Source organism: Syngnathus acus, chromosome 13 (assembly GCF_901709675.1).
Source record: "Syngnathus acus chromosome 13, fSynAcu1.2, whole genome shotgun sequence".
Taxonomy (NCBI): Eukaryota; Metazoa; Chordata; class Actinopteri; order Syngnathiformes; family Syngnathidae; genus Syngnathus; species Syngnathus acus.
Window position 1 is genome coordinate 15,967,995 of NC_051098.1, and position 22,462 is coordinate 15,990,456.

Consider the following 22,462-nt stretch of genomic DNA (forward strand, 5'->3'; position numbering starts at 1 on the left):
CCGGCCGGGCTTTAACTTTATTAACCGCTGCCTCCTTTGAGGTGGACGAGTCAGCCTTGACTTCTTCGGAAATCATCTGGGCTTGGAAAAAGTTTTCCTTGAGTGTGCTCTCAGAGGGACGGACGGCCAAGAGGTCAGCAAACACAAGAGAGGCACACTCCAACCATAAATGACACACACTGTTGTTTGCACGTGTCCTCTCATTGGACGCGAGGTCAAAGCTGGACCCGTGCCAATTTAAACACTGTTAATGGGTCATCGCTACAATAACATGTTTTGGAAATGACGGAACCATGCCAGGGGAGTGAGCAAAGGACGTATTTAAATATTCATCCACGTTTTGAACATGCATGATTTGAAATGAGTATTACTAGTTCGATTGGGCTGACAGTGTTTTGATATTTAAGTCATTTATTTTGTGGCATAAAATCAAACAAGAAAAAAACGACATTTCTGTTTGGTACTTGTTTGCGCAGACTAAAAAAATATCCAGTACTGTACAAATTTATTGTAAATAAAAAATTAAAATTAAAATTAAAATTAAAATTAAAATTAAAATTAAAATTAAAATTAAAATTAAAATTAAAATTAAATAAATAGAAGAACCCCTGCAATAGGTCCTCCTATGATGATGTCATTCAACTGCAAAACATACCAGTGTAAGAGGTGCGAGGATAAGAGCATGAGGCTTTTCGAAAGGTTGGAAACACAATTAGAGGAGCTTAAAGGAGGGTCGGGAAGGGGCGGAAGGCAGGACATTGAGTCACGCTCACCTGTGTGATGGGGCTGAGCACACCTGGGACCTTTGGGTGTCACCTTTAGCCTGAAATTTGCCCACCTGACTGGGGGGGTCAAGTGTTACTCAAAAAATATGAAACAGAAATACTCCCATTTTTAGAAAGAAATTGACAAACAAAATAAACAAGTACAAAAATATTAGCATGATGTCGAAACGTCATATCAACATGACATCATGCAGTGCGCTCACTGTGCAATCCGCGACGACGGTAATTGCTGGAGACATGGAAGATGTGACGCTTGATTTGCAGCCGTCTGGTGTGGAGGTCACTGATCTCATTCATCAGTCCTGACATCATCCTCGAGGGCTGACCATCTAATCTCGCTGACACGTCGGGCAGCCCAGGACGAGACGCAACTCGCCTCGGAGGGAAGCTCCCCTTTTGGATTTCTTTACCGGTTAGTCCAATTTCTCATCTGCTACTCTTTAACTGTATCACTCAGGGTTGATGGCTTCTATCAAATCAGTCGATTACAGCCTACGTTTAGAGAAAACTGGAGGGATGAGTTCTGGATTATCTGACAGTGGATCAATGTTGTGACAGGTGAGAGTGGAAGGAAATGAACAGAAAAGTTCGTTCGGGGGAATATCTTTGTGCCCGGAGGGAAGCTACATGAGCCTGCTGTGACTTTGAGAAGATAAACTCAAAGATGGGAGTGTCTTGTGAAAGAACAAAGTGTGATGCCTTGGCTTTGCAAACTTCCCGTTTAGCATTTTTGATGCTTGTGCAATATGGAGGAATGAAGTCAGCAAGTCTTTCTGTACGTGCATTCTGGCATGTTGATGTTCTCCAGCGGGATCTTTTTATTTAAGTGTGTGTTGAAAGACAAACCGTCAGTCACGATGACGGAACACGCCCAACCCCTCATGTGAGGACAACCGACTGTGTGTTATTTGCCATGGCTGGGTGGGAAAAAAAAGAACAACAAAAGACGAGGGGGGCCGAGTGAGAGGATGCGGCACCTTTTTCCCCCTGCAGACCTGCAATGTGATCTCAACATTAACTACCTGCTATCAGTTCCAAACATTTTGAGTGACATAATGGAAAGATTCTTCAACAAGTTCTATCTGGCAGCTCAGGGAACCGTTGAGCATCTTCCGTGTCAGGAGATGGAAATAAATTATATGATTGATTCTTTCAGTTCAGATGAGATAAGAGGGCACGTTCAAAATCGGAATTCCAATCATTCGTACTTCATTCGCTCGGCTTTTCGTTTAGACGGACGGGGAAATCCAAACAACTGCCTCCAACTTAAAGGTTAATCATCTTTGAACTTTTTGCAAAGGACGCCGTCGTCAGTTCCACAAAGGATAAATCCTCTGTGTGCAGACGGACTCAGTTCTGTTTACTCATTACATTCAGAATTCAGTCCTGTTTATGTTAGGTCAGGTGTGTTTCTTTCTCCACTTTGTATGAAGCTGCCCTTGAACTTACCGAAGACGTTTGGCGGTACAATTACCACCCAACTTTTTTGAGATACCAGCTACTGCAAAAGTGTTGTATTGATATTTCTAGTTATATTTTCAAAGGTCAATTTCCCATCATATGTCCGCTTTGACAAAAAACCTTCCACGATCGCTTTAGACAGACTCCAGGTAAGTACTCTTCTCCATTAAAAGTGACTCAGTCCATGTACCCTGTGAAAAAATGACTCACTGTTTGTAGTAAACATTGCTTAGGTTGACTGGCATCACACGAGGGAGTTTCCACCTCTCTAATCACAGTCAACATGTTGATATTTACTTTGAATTCCCTCCTCCTTCCATCTATTGCAAATGCCCTCCTCACATGCCCACATTTAGAAGTACACATGAATTTGTAAACCGGTCCAGTTAAAACATCCGAGTTCGACACACACACACGGAACCACATGTTTGGCCTGCAGCTCAGACATCCATCATGATGATGAAACCTGCATTGGCCCAAGAGGGCAAGAAAGAGAGAGGGGAGACAATGAGTGATGAAACACTCACAAAGGTAAGCAAAGTGACTAACAGAAGCGCTGTCTTTTTTTTTTCCGGCCAGCTGCACACCTTTGAGCCCACCCTTTCTTGTAGCCCACCTTAGGAAAACATCCTTGCCCCACACGACGCTCAGCCTAGTGTTTCCTCCCCAGCTTTAATCTTAGTGAAAAGAGCTTTTAACGATGAAGGGACCTGCCAAAGTGCAACAAAAGCAGGGAGGAACTTGGAGGGATACTTTCAGAGTGGTAGGCCTCTTTAATTTATCACCTGTTGCCTTTGGGCGGCCTTACCTTATAGCTCGCCCTTGGGCTTTGCACAAGTGTCTCTTTATTCGTGGATGTGCAAAGAACAAGGGATAACATGCATCAAAGCTGCTGCAAAGAAAAATGAGCCAACCAAATTTTTGTTCACCACAAAGTATGGAATTTTATTTGTCTTTGTCGTCCCCAAACGTTGGGGGGAAAAAAACATCAATCATCGTATGATTTGTTACACAACTGTGCAAACTATACAAGGAATAACAAATGTAACAAATAGTAACGTCTGAAAAATTGGTGCGCTTTCCTAAAGTCAGATTATGTTGATTTGATTTCATTGACTGTCATGATATTCACTCGTCACCTTATCTTCGTCTGCCATCTTGTGGCGCTTTGTTGAAATGCAGTATTTTGATTTCCAACAGACGCGAAGGCAACGCTTTATGATCGTATGACGTCATCAGGCAGCTCCCAGGGTCTGGCTTGGCTCAGTTAGCTCACTGTGGCCGAAGCAAAGGAGCTCAAACGGTATCAAGACACAATTAAAACAACAATAAAACGCAAAACACAAAACGACGGACTTTCCGAGCCAAACGTGATAACGGGCCGAGTGACTTGAGGGGGGCAACATGTCCGAGACGTACGGTATGTTCCTTTCGTTTCGTTTTGTTTTTGAAATTGTCTGCGGAAGAACCAGCTGTGATATGACAAGCCTTTAGCTGCGCGGCTAACTAGCTAGCTTACACGTTAGCACTGACTTGTTAATTATAAGACGCCGTTTACGTGTTTGTTTGTGTCGCTATCCTTCCACCTGCGTCTTAACAATACGCTTCCGTAGCACTGCCGCCGCTCCATTTGGCAGGTGGAAGTTGCTCGAACTTGAGCTGCGGTGACATGTCCGTACATGAAGAATGACTGGGCAGACACTGAGCTCCCTAAAATCAATGAAATATGACTAAAAAATTGTCGTAGTACACTTTAGTAGTGTACTTCATTTGAGCTCAATTATGATGTTTTCTATTGTGTGTTAGCATTAAGCTAATAGTGTTTCTAAAACAATTTTATATTATGACAATAGATAAATCATCATCAACTAAATGAAATGGAATATTTGCGTTTTTAATGACATTTATTATCGTGGCTATTACTACAATGTTTATCAGATTAAATTACTGTTGAATTATAATTGAATACCTGTTTTACAGTTTCAATCAAATAAAACCATTATTATCTCTGTAAAAGCAGCATTTTTGTACTGGATTAGATCATGCAGGTGTTCCTAATGTTTTTCCTGGTAAGAATATGTCATGGTGCATTATTCTTATAACTATATAAAATGTGCTCAGCCTAATGTATTGATTTCATTGACTTTATTTCTTCCATTTAATCAAATAATGTTAGTCAACACCTCTCCTATTTTGTCAATTATGTGATCTTGTGATGCAACATCCTGCTGGGCCGCTGTCAAACCGACAGCGTCGGCGTGTTGCCGTCACACTGACAGCTTGATTGTCACACAAGACAAGACTAAAAAGCTGAGGCGAGCTTTTAGAAGCGAAGCATTTTCAATCTGTCAGCTGTGTTGACATGGTGGGGGAAAAAAAAAAAAAGGGTGTGAATTCACATCTGTGGCTTCGTGGTTCCGCTATCTGGTGCAAATTTAACATTAGACAAAATGACACCTGGGGAGATCTCCAGTGAGCAGGTTCAAAATGGCTCAATCTAAATGTTGATTTGACCTCCCTGAAACTGTTCATTTCGTTGAATGGATAATAAAATTAACATTTTTTTTTCTTTGGGTCTGTTGGGACGCCGCAGCGCACAAAAGCTTCTCAAATGTCATCAACACGCTCGCTCGCTCGCAACTCCACGTCATCTGAGCCAACCGGCTCGTCTTCGTCCGTAACAACAACATCTGTACAAACAGCTGGTCCGCGCGTGGCTACGCCGCACTCACCCAAAGCCACAATTTAACAGCTCAATTTAACAAACGCGTCCTAAAAGTTCTGCCTCTTCGCTTTCCAATGCGGCGAGTGCACACAAACCGTGTTGTGTGTGTGTGTGTGTGTGCGCTCGGTGATTACCAGGTTAAATGAGGGCCTGCCAGGAGCTGTGAGAAGAGGCTCTTGATGAGATTAAAAGGATTGTCTGTGAAGTTCCAAGCGCCAAGTGTAGCCGGCTCGGGATGTCCCCTGACATTTGGATCTTTCCTCTCCTCTCCTTTCAGATTTCCTCTTTAAGTTCTTGGTGATTGGCAGCGCCGGGACAGGGAAATCCTGCCTCCTCCATCAGTTCATTGAGAACAAATGTGAGTTGTGTTTTTCAAAGTTCTTAGCACAAGGGTGTGAAATGAATACTTGTGCGACTGCAGTCAAACAGGACTCCAACCATACTATCGGAGTGGAGTTTGGTTCCAGAGTGGTCAATGTCGCCGGGAAGACGGTCAAACTGCAGATTTGGGACACTGCCGGCCAGGAACGCTTCCGGTAACTTCACGCGCGTTCTATCTGGAAACGTATTTTTGTTACCAATGAAATCCAAAGTTGCTTTTCTTGTTTCACAGTTCTGTGACGCGCAGCTACTATCGCGGAGCAGCCGGAGCACTTCTCGTCTATGATATTACCAGGTCAAAGATTTTTTTGGGGAGTGGGGGCAGTTTTAAAGTTTTTTTTTTTAATGATTATCAAGAAGACACACAATCTCAACTGGCTTTATTTTGTTAAATGATTAACTGCTGACGTGAGAGAAATACGTCATACTATCCCCATATATTAGCGAATGATTCATTTTTTTAAAAATGTCTTTTGTCCGTGCCTCCAGCCGAGAGACGTACAACGCTCTGACCAACTGGCTGACAGACGCGCGCACACTCGCGAGCCCCAACATCGTCATCATCCTGTGCGGCAACAAGAAAGACCTGGAGGCCGAGCGAGAGGTCACCTTCCTGGAGGCGTCGCGCTTTGCTCAGGAGAACGGTAGCTCAAACACTCACCGTCTGCCTTTTCCACTTCTTGTTCTTTCCTCACCGTGCCGTGCCGTGCCGCCTTCTGTGTTTGCGCAGATCTGATGTTCATGGAGACCAGCGCTCTGACGGGAGAGAACGTGGAGGAGGGCTTTCTCAAGTGCGCTCGCACCATCCTCAACAAGATCGACTCAGGTGCTCATCCGTTTTAGGATGAATTGAAATTGGCACGATTTTCATTTGCCGTATCATTTCTTGGCAAGCGAGCAAACTTACACACTCAGAAGGGCATGAAATCACGATTGTTGATCTTTCTGCGCCCGTCACTGATCACGTTTCCCTCCCCTAGGCGAGTTGGACCCGGAAAGGATGGGCTCGGGGATCCAATACGGCGACGCTTCGCTGAGGCAGCTGCGGCAGCCGCGAGGCAGCACCGCACAGAACAAGCAGCAATGTAGTTGCTAGGGTTGCACACTCCTCCCAACTTCCTCACCCGGTCCACGCAACGTCCCGTACAGGTCAGTGAGTGACTCCCTATCGGACCCTCGTGTTGGAGCCAGTGTTTTGAAGGCTCCTTCTCTTCCGTGTTTGTGTGTGTGTGTGTGTGTCAGCTCCGGGTGTTTTGGGGTGTCTCACACACACACACACACACCTCGGAGCACCTGGATGAGTGCTCTCGGAGACCACCGCGACTCCTGAGCCATGGCGTATTTATGGGATGGTCTTCGAATTGTTACCAGATATGGACGAGTCGCGGGTTGTTTGTATGGGCTGTTCTCTTTTTTTTAATTCCTGTGCTTCTCATTCAGTTTTTTAGTCACGCACGCTGACCAAATTTGCACATCTTAGGTTTATAAATTATTATTGTCGATTGATGTGTTGCTGAGTGTGCTCTTTTACACTTGACTCTTTTTTTTGGGGGGGGGGGGAAATGGAACTACTGTATTTAAATAGGAGAGATTTATGGCGTCATTGGAAAGCTGATCCACAACTTTTTGCGTCAAATTGCACTTTTGTTACACGGGAGGACAGTATTGGCCTTGTTTCAATCCATATAAAAGCAGATTGGCGTCATTTTGATCTGGAGGTTGGCCACTCCTTGCCAAGAAGCACAACAGTAGAGCTCGGGCTGTAGTTGACCCAAGTCGTACTTACGGACCTCCCAAGTCCCACTCCTCACGTCCACGCAGACGTCACATTTGCCACATTTCCCTCAAAACGTTCAGACGTGGATAAGCATGTTTTCAACCGCCGGCGTAGTTTTTCACTTTCTCTCGCCAAGCCCTCGTCATGAGCAGTTTTGGAGCCTTCCCACATGTTATTGAGAGAGCAACGGGAAATTTCCTTCTCCTCTGCACCGCAGCCAGATAGCTTTGTGGGACCGTGAGTGCGAGGGAAAAAAGAAAAAAATGGCCACTCGAGGTTAGCGTGGCCCAAAACCAACAAAAGCGTTTCTAATATCATCTCCTCTCGTGTGTACGTGTAATCACACTTTATCATCTCGAGTGAGCAGACGAGCACACTTGAAGCAAAGACAGTCAATCATGCAATCATATCATCTATACGGCTATAAATGTACAAATTGCTTTCATTCTTTCTCGAATAGTTTGTCTACTTCTGTATGGAGGAGTTTTGGGGTCACACTGACAAGAACAGCAATAGTCTTTTGACTTTTTTTTCCCCTTCTTTTCAGTGCGGCCTCAACTCTCTTTCTTCTCTGCAAGTGCACTTTTACTTTTCAAATGTCTCGTTTATACGCTGTAATTATAGAATTGTACATTTTCATTTGACTTGAAACTGTAATAAATATTTTAACTGTCAATGTCATCATTTCTTACTAAGGAACAACTGCGTGTGACAGGATACAGACCCCCCTTTTTTTTTTTCCCCGGGAAGAGTTTGTGTTACATGCAGCCGGTATTTTATGATGTCATCTAGTCTGCATTGATCCACTCAGTTGTTGCTTGGTAACAAATGCCACATCATCTTACACAGGACTGTACATGTATGTTGTAAATAAGAGTTGTCTTAAGAGAGTGTTGCTCATTGATTGTAATGATTATGCAATCCCCAGTAAATCTGCTTGTCCTTTTCCAGTGAAAACCCAGCACCTTGTCATTCGATGTCTCTGACCTCCCCCCCTCCTTAAAATCCCATAAATAAACCTCAATGGGCTTTGGCGCGCCCCGAAATGTAACAATGGCTTCACATCACCTTCCGCTGCGAAGCAGTTTGTCTTTAAGGAGCAACAGAGCGAGGTTGTAATATCACCAGGCTCGCATGATGAACAGTAAATGGCCGCCGCTGTGCCTCAATCGTCTTGATTTATCCCCTTGGCTCGGTTCAGTTACAGCCTGAGTGGTTTTATGTAGCCGGAGTGGATCTATCGACTGATTTATTGATCTTGGCCAGGCTGTCGGGGTGACCTCATGATTTGATTGCGATACTGAGAGTCGGCCACAAGATGGTGGTAAATCAACGGGTGTCACTATATGACGTCATTACTGTACCCGAGGAACATACAGCATTGTGGACTTGGGCTTTCCACACCTTATTCTTGATCTAGTGTACATCAGTAGATGATAGTGTTGACATTGCAAAACAATTTCTTTGTCAAATTCAAATTTTCTTCTTGTAATGTAGTCCAGCTTTATTCCAGTGAATTTAGATGGAATTTTTCCAGATAGCAATCGATCCCAGCACAAATTTGCACTCATTAATGAACATGTGAAATTAAAAAGACAATTTGGGGCTAAACTTGCTCTCATACATCTTTTTATTTACACATAATGGGACATGTATTTAAACTGGGAGACAATAATGGAAAAAGAAAAGAAAAAAACAGTTCCATCAACATACTTTGATGTAAACAAAAGGGTAGCAGTACATTTTCAACCAATGAACATAAAAAGCTTTTCTTATTTCATATTTCATATTTTATTTGAAGCCATTAAGTAACTGGCATTTATCAAATGACTAAATACTGTTTGAAGCACATGTCGTGCACTCTGGAATGAATGCTTCATTTTCTTATCCACATGATTAATATAAGACACAAGTATACATGTGCACAAACCATACTACGCAAGGATCACAGTACTGCTTTATGAAACGTACGACAAACAAGCACCACGCCACGTCGAGTGATTTGTAGACTATATGATTTGAAATGCCATCTTGAGAAAAGTCAGGTTGTCTTTGCACACTCGCCTGGAGTGCACTTATTCGATCCACTCCGAAGCGCCTTCCAATTAAACTTAATAGTGAGCCATGTGTAAAATGCCAATGCTGAGTATGATATGACATGTTTTAAAAATTGCTTTTAAGTACTGGATGCACTCATTCTGATGGCGCTTGTTCGTGACTGTAGTGCTGTGAGATCAAGGTTAATCGGGGTAATTGGATGTGACGAAAAGGATGACTCACTCCCCAAATTTAAATTTCATATTAGGGGGGTTACGAGCTTGTGCGAGAAAATGAATATCACGATGAATTTCAAGGTGTAGCAACTCCCCTTCATCCACAGGAGAGAAGCGAGGAAGGTATTTGTTGTCTATTCCAGCGACTGTAACATGAGGAGCTGCTTGAGGACTTTAGTCTGACTGGTTTCCCTGATCTCGCCGGCGAGGAACATCTCGTCCACTACCGTGTACACCTGGAGGAGGACATAACTGGGTTAAAAACGCACAAGTAGATCAGCCGCGCGGGGGAAGTGGAAGACAAAAATAGTCAATGACTACCGCAAACCACGGACTGAAAGTAGACGTGACATTATCTTCTTCCCCACTCGTATAAAGACTTCAGCTGGAATGTTGCTTCACCAAATGACAACTTGTCAAGTCATCATATTTTAAAAATAACCACCAAATGACCTAACACGGAGTCAGGGCTTAAGTATTTGGATAGTGACAGCCTTTATGATTTCTCTGTGGTTGAGTTGAAACAACTCGAGGAGCTTCTAGTATGGATTGTTTAAAGAAAAAAATGTCCAAACACTTGGTAATTATTCAGTTGAAAACAACATGGCAAGTGTTAATTGAATACGTGGTCGTAATCTAAGTTTAAAATATGAAGTCATTAGCAAGCGCGGCAACAGCAGCTGGGGAGCTGCTTGTTGCTAAGCATTCTCGCCGTTACCTTCCAACAAACGACTACCCAAAGTGTTAATTAGATAGAGGAACAAAACACGCTCAATGTCTTTGGCGTTTTGTTAACTGTTCTGTCAAGGCGCTCACCTTGTAGAAGTTGAAGACGAGGTCCAATTCACACACGTTGTGAAAGTACTCATTGAGCACCTGGGGGGGGGGGGGGGGGGGAGACATGCAGTCAAGTCGTGAGTTCACGGTTTTCATAATGAGTACTGCACAAATAGCATTTATCTTCAGTGTACTTCCCACAAGAATGTGATGAGGTGCAGCAGCCAAGAAAATGGCCATGATAATCATTAACAGACATTCCGGTACACCATCAGAGCATAAAAACGGAATCATCATAGTTGACTTAGCGAGTAGCTCTACTGTATATAACATCATGCTGAGTGCATGTGCTTCGTACCTCGACAAAGTTGTGGATTCCCTCCAGATATGCCAGGTTATTATCAGTCACGTCAACACAAATGCAGAAGTAGAGTCCAGCATAGCGTCGGTAGATGATTTTGAAGTTACGGAACTGTGGAAACAATACTTGGCGGGCTTCATTCTTTCATTTTGACCTCAAATTACGGTTCCTATATTGATCAGCACTAAACTCACCTCCACAAAGTTGGTGTGCTTGGCATCTCTGACGGTCACCACTGCGTGCACCTCCTCGATCAACTTCTGCTTCTCATCATCGTCAAACTGCATGTACCATTTGGCGAGTCGCGTCTTGCCGGCTCGGTTCTGGATCAGAATGAAGCGGATCTGAAATGGACAAAGTCATATTAGACCAGGAGGAAATGTACCAGTTTGTCACATTGTACACGATTGCTTTGACGTGAAGCGCAATTGATGAGACCGATTTCATTCAAATGTAGTTCCGTGGAAGCGAGGACTAACTGATCCCTAGAACTGATTTCACTCTTCGCATTTCTTTTCATTTTAGATCGTATTATCTTTGTGCAAATGCTTCCCGTGTTTGAAGTTATGCCTATAGCGATTGAGCCAAGTGGCTATGCCGATGTTGCTAAATGGTTAGCATGCTAGCGATTATAGGCAGCAAAATTATTAGAAATGTATGACGATGACCCGCAATATATTTACCATGTTTTCCTTCTAATTAGAGACTTTATAAACTCCAACAAGGCACGTTCGTGGAATACTATGAAGTGCGTTTATGCCAATACATAAGTAATTCTTTCGACCGCTCGCCCGCTATCTTTTCCAAGCTATCAGGAAGTCAGAGGAAGAGTCAGATTGCGTTGCATGCTGGGAAAGGTAGTTTTCATCATCGCGTTCGGCGCTATCTTTTGAGTGAATGAAAACTACAATTACCAGGATACGTCAGTGATGACTTTTCTCGTGCTTAGATCACGTGATACTCGAGTCATTTGACATCTTTATGTTAAATGGTGCATCCTGCATTAGAATAACATGAATATATATTTGTTTAATATTTAATAAGGATGAGCAATATCAAGAGGGCTACGCGTTTGCAATTTTGTTAGTTCCCGGCTGAATTAGACAGGGTGGAGGAACCGGTACTGTCAGGGATTGCACAACATTTAAGCAGAGGAATGTTTTGGCCCTTGAGACCAAAAAAACGTTTAAGCTGCAAGTCCAGAGAAAGGGAAGGAGTAAATTGGATAGGAAAAATACAATGGCAAGTAAAGTTAACATAGCATTTTTATTGTCCTGTATTAGTTTTTCCTAATTCAAACAAATAATTCGGCAGTGTTTAGGCCAAGGCAATAGAAAATCAAAACGGATGAAAAACCGAGGCTTATTATTTTAGCAGAAACTTCGGCCCTTGTTAATCTTGCTTCTTGTGACTGGGGTCATGCAAATATTGCTTGAGTGACACAGTGTCCGACGTGATTGGACATGAGCTTGTGTGTTTATTCAAGCAAAGGTCAGTCAGTGCACGTTGAACACTAACTGGCTGTTTATATATAGCAAAATATTGTTAACTATTGGGGCTCTGACATTGGATTTCTCTTACTTACAAAAACATGAAGACTTAATGGTGTAAAGGCGTGCGATTGATACTGTAGTGGTTGTAGTAGAACTATATGTTGCATCAAATTGACGTCATAAAAAAAATTATATCCTGATTCCTAATATATGTTTTGCCCTAATGAAAGTGGCAAGTGACAATTATTATCATTATTTTATTTTTTTAATATAATTTATTAAAAATTATTCGGTTTCTTTGTGTGTCTTGACATATGAAGGGATTGGCAATAAAGCTGACTTTGACTTTGACTTTGATATATCTATTAGTTTTTTTAAAATCAGCAGATGTTTGACGATTTTTGCCAATAGTTCTTTTTCCCTCAACAACACAAGCTAATGGCATTCAAGGACCCCCCCACCCCCAAAACGGGCATATTGTTCATTATATAGGATTACGAATGATTTTATTGTTTGATCAGTTTTGTGCCTATTAATTTGAACGAGTCAATAACCCTTAGTTGTGGATAATTCTCATTTTTAAAAACGTCATAAAATGATCCTAAAGTGATGTCAAATGAGAACGGTGACAATGCAATCAACATTGGAGAGAGAGTAAGAGTGAGAGAGCTTGAGCGCGCGCGTGCGCGTGCGTGTTGTAATAGTGTGCATGAACCACTGGGCGAGACTGTCTCTCTGTGTTGGCCGCGAAAGAGGAGGGGAGATGCTGCCTGGAGCCAAGAGAAAGGCCGCCGCCATTATTGGGAAACTGACAAAAAAAAATAAGACTCACCACACACCGTCACACATTTTTCTTTTTTTTTCTAGCCTGCCAGCAGCTCAACAACACCAGCGAAGAGAACGGGAATCCAACCTTTTTTCTCTCCCCTTCCGCTGGGATCATTGAAGACAGCTCGCCCCCTTTCCCTCTCCTGGCGAATCTTTTATTTTGGACATAACAAAGGAAATAATAATAGCTGCAAACAACGTGGTGGCGAAGCAAGAAAAACAAGACTCCTGAAAGGTCGTTTTGAAAAGCAGGAGAACCCTTTCCCCCCTTTTCTTTCTTGTTCATAGGCGTGCTGAAGACGACTTTGTGCGGCATTTTTTGCTCGCTTTTACCCCCTTTCCTAGCATTCAGTTGTTGGTTAGCCCTCCGGCACACACGCAGACAAATGCTCATGTGAAAACTTCAGACGTGAGCGTCCAAAGTGACAAGAAATGGACATTTAGACTCTTTTCGTGCCCTGGAAGCGGATAATAATCGATGAGAGTGTTGGCGCCGTGTGTTTTTGTCTTTTTTTCCAAGACTCTGCGAGGAGGGAAAGGAGTGGACGCAATCCGGAGAGGAAGGAATGTTACGGTACGTAGCCTACTTCCTTTTAAATCTGCCCCAATCTGAAATGTGCGCTGCCAAAATCCTGTGTGATTGATTATTTTATGCCACTTGTTTCACCGCAGTTTGCCAATCCGAACCGGCGTTGACAAAAAAAGGCTTGCGTGACCCCTTTTGTCGTAATGATCATAATTCATTTGATCGGATTGATGCGCGTGTGTTCATTTCTCGCTGATTCATGGGAAGTTTACAGAGGAGAGGAAGGCGCTTAATAAGCATGGATGCCATCCAACGAAACATTAAAACGATTGTTCGGAGCCCTGCACCTGGAATATGTTGTTTGTCAGGCTTGTGTGTTGGTTTTAAATAACAATGGGGGCGGGGGGTATTTATTTAACTCACGTTTGCGGTTTATATGATCAAAATAGAACCACTTAAGTGGATTGAAGTCTTTTTTGTTTGTTTTCAAGTTGTCAAATTGACAGTTCGAGCACCAAACATCAAGACCTGAAAGGGTGTGTATAATCTCCCATGTTTTATAAGGATCGATTTACGACCTCGTGTTAACAATTAAAATAGGCGTTCATATTTTTGTGCACAGAGCCGGTCAAACTGTGCTTACTGCAAAGTGGTCGTTGCCCCCCCACCCCCTCTGCCGGCCACTCCCTTTCAGTGTCCCCCCCCCCCACCGCTGGACATCTGGACACTTCATTCCAGGAGACGTCTCTCCAACTGCCACACTGTTTTAAGATTGATGTCGAAGGATTTCAACCGACCGGTGGCGTGTGTGGGCGGGCGGGCGGGCGTACATTGCTGTGTCACTGCCGGATCGAAGAACAAAACAGGAACTTTAATGGCAGACGTGAATGTTGGTGTTGTCTCCTTTGCTCAGTGAATCTGTCATCAACAAATCTATGATAACCAGTTGAAGGGTGTATTTTGTGTGTCTGTCAAGTGTCACATGTCCCAATAACTGCTCAGAGCAAGTGGGGGGGAAAAAATGTAATTTAATGCTGGGATGATCTTAAATCAAGTGAGTTTCCAATTTAATGATGATTCACAAAAGTATCTGCATATTTTATCCGCCATGCTTCCCTCAGATAGTAGAAGCAAAATAGAGTGTGGCCGCTTTAGAGCACCTCGTTGTTGGCCTCGAGTGCAGATAATTCATTTTTCTCATGGATGAACAATGAGATTTCATGAAATGCCCATCCCGTTTTTTTTTTAATCCTTTCCGAGCAAATACTTTGACTCATCCATGCCTGCAACTTTTTTTTTGATGAGTCTCCCTTTCATCGTGCTTAATCAACTGCCTGGCGGTGAGAATCGAGTCAACACTCATCCTCTTTGCTCGCAGGTAAAATGCGTTAGCATCTGTCAGCACTTCTGCTCCTCGCCTGATTGGGCTCATTGCAGCACGGCGGGCCCCGTACGCACTCACCCTCGCACCGACTGCCATCGACTCGAGTCGATCCCGTCCCGGGATTAAACGGAGGCTGGCTGGGCTTGTCAGGCCGTGAGCCAGACATGTGGACGCGTACTCCGATGAGGTGACTAGAAGTGAGATTAAGTTTCTCGTTATCTGGACAGCAGCGAGGAAAAGTGAAGGGGTGTGCTCTGCTCTCCTCGACGTTTTGAAAAATGGTCCTTTTTAAATCACAAGAGCCCCATTGAGAGATGCTTATTTGAAATACAAACAAGGCTGTTTTGAGATTTGAGTTCCATGTCAGCCCATGCTTTTATTCCCCCCGCCCCCCCTTGGGCCTACCTGTCAATGCTTCCCCACTCATCAAAAACGACTCTCACTTTGGCAGCTTGTTTCGCAGTCATCCGTAAGCTCGTTTGATGGAGAATTGAGCTAATTATATCGGGCCGTTTTGGTGGTCCACATTACAGTCACCATGTCGCTCGCTCAATGGCGGCTTTGTTTTGCCGAGCGATTATTAGTCAGAAAGAGGTGCATTCTGGGATGATTGCATCTGAATTTCCATTCCCAAGTGTGGCCGGTTGAAACGAGGCTCTCTTCTCTCCTCGGTCTTTCAGACGCTTTGCATTTTAACATTCGAATAGAAAGACCTGTGCTAGTTCGCCCCCCCCCATAGCGCTTTCGAGCTACTTTATCTGAAGAGCTGAAATATGTGTGACCTCGAGTCAGCAGTTCCGCTTGTGCCTCGCATACACTCCCCGGGAACGAAAATGGCTATTAAATATTGCCGACACTCATTGGCCGTATGATAGATTGCTCATTGAGCAACTTTGAATGGAGCGTTAACAAAAATTGCATTTGCCCTAAATTATATCTAGCTCAGCTTCTACCGATATTGTTTTCCAATTCCGATGACGTATTAAGCACGATTGCTGGCGCTGAAGCTTTTAGATATGATTAATGCCGCTTGGAGGAAGTGAATACCATTAAAGTGGTCTTTTAAAAGAAGAGCCCACGGTGACATCATTTCCGTGGTGGCTTCGGAAATATTAGACCACGATGGAAGAATCGTGATTCCTCCTTCCTGCTAGGCTGTGTGCCTCGGTATGCAGTTTTTATTTTTGTTAGAGTTGCTTTTATTAATTGGAGAAACTCGATGAATTCAATTCCAAAAAGGTGGAAGTAAAATCTGTCCCTCCTAACTTCTCTTGCATTGTTTTTCCACTTTAATGATCCATTTTTATCTGATGATCTGAATTTCCATCTGCCTTATCTTGATTGACGGGATCATTGGTAAATATTTACCATGTTAAATTGACAATAGTTGAAATCACTACAAAGGCTTGGTGTTTTGACTGCTTCTGTTTTGTGCTCTTGGTACTTTTGGTTCTGCAAAAGGTACTAATATTTCCCTTGGAGTTCAGTAATTGGCCCTGAAGGGTTTGTGTGGATTTTACCTTGAGGAATATTCCCCGGACTCCGATTGTACCTTGGGAGTGAGTTTTGCGAGCAAACTGCTGTCGGTTTCTGCTTCGGGGCTTCGCTCCTGGTATGTGCCCTTTCAGCTTTGCACTCCGGGCGGGATCAACCAATCAATGACGACCATAAAGTAACTCTGCTGCTTGGCTATTGGCCACGGCTGAATTCCATGACTCAGCGTGTCTCTAAATAAGATGTTATGATTGAGCTGCTGCCAGCCACCGCCTGGAGTTCACTAGGTTGGACTTTCACTGCTTTTTAATGGGTCATGTCGCATAGTTTTTTTTCTTTTGTATTGTTGATCGTTAAGTGTGTAATGATATCAGATTATTTTTGAGTGGGTGAGTCCATGTTTAAGCAGAGTATGCTCAAGAGACAGACCTGCTACGCGCTTGTATTCAAGAATATTGTTAATAATGGCGATAAACAAAATAAATAAACACATAAATTAATAAATCATTTGAATTTTTAGATCAAATCTGTCTCGGTTTTTGTTTATACGTTGACGATTTTGATTTTGTTTTTTGTGCTGGCTTAATTAAGCTAACAGTGTATGTTAGCTTAATTAATGCACTTTAAATTTGGTTACTTTTACATTGAATTCAATTCGGAGTGTCAGTAATAAGCTTGAAACAAGAATCTATTTGAAGACCTGTTTGCCATCTGCCAGACTGCACAGCGAACGCTCAGGGAGAGCAGAATATTACGTCAGGCTGATCAAGCGGTATTGGCGTCACCATGGACACCGCGAGCGATATCGACGCATCCCTAATTTTCAATATCAGCCCCTGCCACCGCTTTCAGCAGGACTCACAATCCGTGCTGCCTGCATGTCCGAAGCCAATAGCCTTGTTTTGATGACTCACAATAAATCCGTGCAAAACAAACCCAAAACAATCGAATCACTGTTCTCGGGCATCTGTTTTGGACAAAAAATACGGTTTTGTCCATTTTCCCACGTCCCTTATCTCATCTTGTAGTTTTTTAGGCATTATCCGCAGGCTTGTTAAGTTCAATGATGCTTTTCAGAATGTCAGCCAAAACTGTTTTGAAAATCCCCATTGAGATTGTGCGTACTCTCCAGCAATCTAGTTTTTGCTTGCTTCGTCATCGGTTGTGTCACTTTAACTACCTCGAGGTAATTAAAGCCGGCCGCCTTAGTCACAGACCGGCGAACATCTTACAAGAAACGAGAAAACGAGCCGCAGATAGCAACTCCCACAGGCCCGGAGCTACCTCAGCCGACCCGCGTTTTCACTTTCCTCCATTTACTTTTTCCCCTTTCTCTTTTGTTTCTCACGTCTTCTGCTATTTTAATTCGGCCATTTTGAGGGCGCTACGCAGTGTAATGCGGTTGAGGACGCAAGAAGGGCGCCGCCTTGTCACCCAAGGTTTGACTCAGATGCCACTTCAGGGGGTTCCGACCACAGCGTTGGCCTTTGGCGCGTCTTGCGCACAAATGCTGTCATTTGCTTTCCGGAACTTTGCTTTGATGCTGGCATTTGAACTTTAGCGCATGGTCGTTATTTTTCTAGTATTTACTGCTTGGTAGAAACCGGTCTAAAGTGACTCAATTAATCCAACTCGCCTTCTGTCAAAATTGTATCCGGCTTCCGAGTGGTGTGAAGATATGTTAGCTATATTCGATATGGCCCGGTCCAAATCCTTGGCCCCGGCCGGCAAAGGTTTACGCAGGCCCCGGGATGATGACTAAGCACCTTTCATGCTTCGGATGGCTGAGCCGGCCGGCCGGCCGGCCTTTATCGATCGCAGCGCCACTGCCTGTTAGCCAGCCACCACTTAGCTAATGATGTCCATTCCATGCTATTTCCTCGTGGCTTGGGGGAGGGCAGCCATAAAAATAGCGAATCCACCCCAAAAACCCTCTGGGTGTTGTTTTATTTGAATGTAGCACTCTATTTACTTCCCGTCTCCTTCCCACTCGGCGCTGGCGCTCGTCTTTGTGGTGCTGGCGGGCTCCATCTGCATGAAAGAAGGACAGACGTCAGTTTCCGACAGGCTGCCAGGTTCTAAGTCTTGACCTTGTTTATCGGAGTCTCGGTTGTTGGACAAACAGCATATGAATGCCACGAATGGCCCGTTTGAAATGAGAAGGAAGCATTTTGATATCTTGACACTAGCAGATAGCATGAGGCTGATTTTTGTTTTCATTTTTCCCCCACTGTGTCTCAATGCCATCATTTCCCAGGATGCACCAGGGGCCCCAAAGTCCTTAGTTCTTGTGTCAGAGTTCATTTCCTGCTGCGGGGCTGTTGAGGATCCACCATTTTGTTACATTCCTGTTGCTCAGAAAGTGTGCCTTCTTCCACTATCTTCAAGGATCTCGAGCTTTGAAGGCCTATCGGTGAATAAACAGAGCATCGGTTTTATGAATAAATCAAGTCGAAGATCAACGCAACAAAAAGCCGGCATGTTTTTGTGAGCTGTGTTTTTTTTTTTTTCTCCTTCTAATCAAAGTGTTACGTGTCCCAAGATTCAATCCCTAATTCCATTGCTGTGCTGACTTGCATGTATGTCAGAAGTTGTAGAGATAAAAGTAACACGGGTGAAGAATGTAAACAAAGTTGTTTTTGACAAGAGCGGCCTAGGCACACGGCGGCTCGTGTTATTCACGGTAGTCGAAGAAGGGAGAATGCTTTTCATTTTTTTTGTCCAATAAGGGAAAAGGTCATTGAGAATGCAGTTTGTCAGGTCAGGACGAGCTAGGCCTGTTGTGGCTTCCACCCATATGTGTGTGCGTGTATTTTGTGTGACTTTAGAGGCGTCTTTTAAAATCTCATTTTAATTATGAAAAAGCCTGGTAGCTATTGTGATTGCCAACATTGGAAGGAAGAGCGCCACAATGATGAGTCACGTTAGCAGTCATTGCTGGCTTTATTTGTATCACACAATAAGACTTTATTAAATCCACTCTATGACTAGCGATTACTCATTTAGCGGCAGCGAGCCAGAATGAACAAAAGCATAAGGTTTGATATATATATATATTTTTTTTTTATGTGTCGCCGAGCCATGATGACTGTTAAATAAGACGTTGCAAATTGATATTGCGCATATGTGCAAATATTTTTCTGGCATGACATTTTCGCACTGCATATTTTTACGTCGTTTTTTCAAAGGGCTCGTCCGTCCAATTGGATCAGCGTTTGATAATTATGTGGGGAAAAAAAATATCAATTGTTTTGCTCGATGTTTCAAATTGAAATTCAAACTTGTGGATTCCATTTCGTCTCAATTGATTCTAGACAAGTCAATCGTTTGGCAGATTTACGATCCTCAAAATGGCCGATTAACTCCATCATTGTGAGCTTGCTAGCCCAAAAAAGCCCTGTACTTGCAGCAATCAGCATTTTTAAGTTTTCACTCAAGTGTGTGCCAGGATGACACAAAGTACTCGCAGTAGTATGAGACTGCTGATGTTTCATTAACCTGTCAAAGACGATGGCGTCTTGGAACGAGTACAGAGAGTCCATACCAAAGTCCATTTCCAAAACAGAGATTTTTTCGCTGAGGTGTGACATAGACAGGCGGAGGGGATTGCGTCACGCTGCCGCGATTGCAAAGAATTTCTTGTTTGTGTGCCGTTTGGTCCAACAAAGCGACTCAGCGAGTTGAACCTGCCCTTGAACGGCAGCTCTAGCTTATGAACCGACCCGACATGAACGCTGCGTGCCGCTACGGAGACTCCCGTTGTTCTTTTTTTTTTTTGCTTCAGAACTATGCAAATATGTCCTCTGGTTGTCCCCACTCAGTGTTTGGCCATAACAAATCCAATTCTGGGAAATTGCGTAACACTGAGTGTTCACGTGCGTTTTTTTTGTTCACGAAGCCCGGATCGTTTACCCGCCCCCGCCTGGTTCTCTAGGGTTCGGACATGGATGGATGATGTCAGTCCTCTCCTCATGGGATCCCCCCCCCAAGGGTGCTTTGACGTTGGGCACCAGCTCCAAAGTGAGCACAGGAAATGGTGATGGCAAAGTCCGCGGGGGACGGAACAACTCGCTGCTGTTCCTTTTTTTTTTTTTTTTTTTTCACAAGTCAGTGCTAAAACCCGAGACAGGATGTGGACATTCAAAAACAGTTCATGGCTTGTGTGTGATGTGTATGCAGTGTGCTTGAGCACAACACAGTGGTGAGTTTAAAAAACCCCCAAAAAAAAACATCTGTCCAGAGGCTATGTTTTTATTATGTTTTATTATTAGCAGAATTGCATACATGTGATCATCGCAGATTTTCCACAAAGCATTTTTGGAGGGATAGTTAAAGGGTCTCATGATCCAGGTCACACAGTACTTACATTTGAGTCACTGTTCCATTGAGTGTGTTTTTATTTATTTTTTTCATTCAGTGCCATTGACGGTTATAGACGTCAAAGATATTGACTGGGTTGGCAGTGAATGAGTTAAGGATCTCAACACACATACTGCTGACATGGCTTTTACCGAGGAGGTACTCGATATATCAGGTGGTATCGGGGCTTAGGCTACGGAACACTTTTTGAGTAACAATACTTGCATTCAGGTTGTTTACAATTCTTTGCCATTCAAATATCCCATTTTTAGATTTTGTTCAAATGAAGGCAAAACAGCTTTGTTGCTAAAGCACATTTCATATGCGACTCATTTACGAGCAGAGCGTTTATTAGTATTTTATTCATTTATTTAAAAAATCCATTTACAGTTTAACTTTATACTTTCCAAAAAATAATCTCCTCACCTGTTTCCACTTTGAACCTTTTTTGTGTTTTTCTATTACCCTCAGTGGTGCTGGATTTTGCACACTATTGATTTGAGCTTGACATTTAGATGCCAGGGCTGTCTTGTATGTATATAAAAGAATTGGTCACATAGAAAAAAGAGTAATAGAATTAGAAAGAGTTGGCTTCGCGAAGGCTAAAAAAAAAAAAAAAGTAATATTTTGCATATGTCGCTTTCCTCCGTTCAACAGATGTCGAGGAAATCCACCAGCAGCCCTTCTCTCTCTTCTCTGTCATTCTTTCATCCTCTCACCCGCTTCCGGCTGCTGATTGGCTGAACAGAAAGATGCGGTTTTGCCATCTAATCTGCCAGCCAGCAGATCGCCACTGATGGGCCTGTGCAGAATGGCTTTAGTAAATTACTGTTCCAGGGTAGAGCAAATCCCTTCTATCAGATAGCGCCTCTCTCTTCACTCCAGCCTCCTTTCTAGTGGCTACGTCCATCATGCTTTGACGTTATCTCTCCATCGCCACCTCGTACGCCCGTTCTCTTCTTCTCCCTCGCCACGTTGCCCTTTCCTTTGCGTTTGTTGTTTGGCTGGCTTTCATCATTTAAACACCTCCACTTGCGCCGAGTGGAGGAGGAGTTGTCAGAAAATAGACGCTCGGCCGATTTGGATCAGAGGCTGTTTACCGCCTAACAGACCGCGTGTGACCGGTTTCTCAGACACCCTGGTGCGTTGGCGCTTGTTAACAAGACGGAGCCGTCCTGAGGAGGGCGGCCATCTTGCCCAATCTGTAGCTACTACACATTTGGTTTTGCCCACCGCACAATTTGTGGAATTTTTCTCTTTGTGTTTCTAGAACCATCTCTTGCCCGAGATGTTGTTCATTGGCAGAAATAGAAAGCAGAATATAGCCAAACTCGCTGCGACCTCGTGTGTCAAACTTCCAAAATCACGGCTCTGTGCTGGCACCCGGCGATGTCGTACTAATGCTGCTTCCTCATTGGCTGTAAAACATGGCACTCCAGTCTACCAACGAACTGTTTAACATGTTTAGAAGAGGCGTGTAAGGACCACACACACACACACACACACACACATACACGTCGGTACACAAACATTTAAAGTGTTTTGTTCGGGTGGTATTTCAGGAAAATCTATTAAAGGCGTATTTACTACACAGACACTCTCACCGTGTTGACAACAACATTCGATACCATTTTAAAGTCCTCTTTGGCATAAATAGGTCCGTTTAATGCAACGAAACACTCCCAGTTAGCCGAGACACCTTTTGTCTGATAAATACCAGTCGGTGATCCCCGCCGAGTCCCTTCCCCCCTGAAGGCAGCAACCAGATGTTAGAACATGTTTGTGAGGTTGTTGTCCAGTTTTTGTGGCTTGAGGGACGTAGAAGAACATGCAGCTGC

At 43.5% G+C, this 22,462-nt stretch overlaps 3 protein-coding genes across 6 annotated transcripts in view; 2 read left to right on the forward strand and 1 right to left on the reverse strand.

Moving 5' to 3' along the window:
- The first annotated feature begins 3,479 nt into the window (after positions 1 to 3,479).
- On the forward strand, positions 3,480 to 8,093 carry rab4b (RAB4B, member RAS oncogene family). 3 transcript variants are annotated; one of them, XR_005099843.1, is made up of 8 exons: positions 3,480 to 3,666; positions 5,249 to 5,329; positions 5,393 to 5,507; positions 5,585 to 5,647; positions 5,842 to 5,996; positions 6,083 to 6,178; positions 6,333 to 6,501; positions 6,595 to 8,093. XR_005099843.1 is itself a non-coding variant. In XM_037267500.1 (7 exons), exons 1-7 carry the CDS (start codon positions 3,651 to 3,653, stop codon positions 6,446 to 6,448), a joined length of 642 nt encoding a protein of 213 aa, XP_037123395.1. In that variant the 5' UTR covers positions 3,480 to 3,650; the 3' UTR covers positions 6,449 to 8,093. The 3 variants fall into 3 exon arrangements, 1 of the variants encoding a protein (XP_037123395.1); XR_005099844.1 differs by having other exon boundaries at positions 3,498 to 3,666; positions 7,677 to 8,090; XM_037267500.1 differs by having other exon boundaries at positions 6,333 to 8,093.
- A 652-nt stretch (positions 8,094 to 8,745) lies between these two features.
- Positions 8,746 to 11,384, reverse strand: ap2s1 (adaptor related protein complex 2 subunit sigma 1). 2 transcript variants are annotated; one of them, XM_037267501.1, is made up of 5 exons: positions 11,224 to 11,384; positions 10,735 to 10,884; positions 10,538 to 10,651; positions 10,219 to 10,278; positions 8,746 to 9,638 (listed from the first exon to the last, which is right to left on the reverse strand). In XM_037267501.1, the coding sequence occupies exons 1-5, from the start codon at positions 11,224 to 11,226 to the stop codon at positions 9,537 to 9,539; spliced, it is 429 nt and encodes a 142-aa protein (XP_037123396.1). In that variant the 5' UTR covers positions 11,227 to 11,384; the 3' UTR covers positions 8,746 to 9,536. The 2 variants fall into 2 exon arrangements, with proteins under 2 accessions (XP_037123396.1, XP_037123397.1); XM_037267502.1 differs by lacking the exon at positions 10,538 to 10,651.
- Positions 11,385 to 12,720: 1,336 nt separating this feature from the next.
- Positions 12,721 to 22,462, forward strand: part of arhgap35a (Rho GTPase activating protein 35a) — a 38,588-nt gene continuing 28,846 nt past the window's right edge. The window contains exon 1 of the mRNA XM_037266975.1: positions 12,721 to 13,435. The gene's annotated coding sequence lies outside the window, so the exon portion shown is untranslated. The remainder of the gene's footprint in view (positions 13,436 to 22,462) is intronic.

What these genes read in the sequence shown, in the direction of transcription:
- ap2s1 (XM_037267501.1), bottom strand. An exon ending in AGCACACCAACTTTGTGGAG is followed by an intron (nt 10,652 to 10,734) that starts GTGAGTTTAGTG and finishes TTGTTTCCACAG; the next exon opens with TTCCGTAACTTCAAAATCAT. An exon ending in TCGTCTTCAACTTCTACAAG is followed by an intron (nt 9,639 to 10,218) that starts GTGAGCGCCTTG and finishes GTCCTCCTCCAG; the next exon opens with GTGTACACGGTAGTGGACGA.
- rab4b (XM_037267500.1), top strand. An exon ending in CTCGTCTATGATATTACCAG is followed by an intron (nt 5,648 to 5,841) that starts GTCAAAGATTTT and finishes CCGTGCCTCCAG; the next exon opens with CCGAGAGACGTACAACGCTC. An exon ending in GCGCTTTGCTCAGGAGAACG is followed by an intron (nt 5,997 to 6,082) that starts GTAGCTCAAACA and finishes GTGTTTGCGCAG; the next exon opens with ATCTGATGTTCATGGAGACC.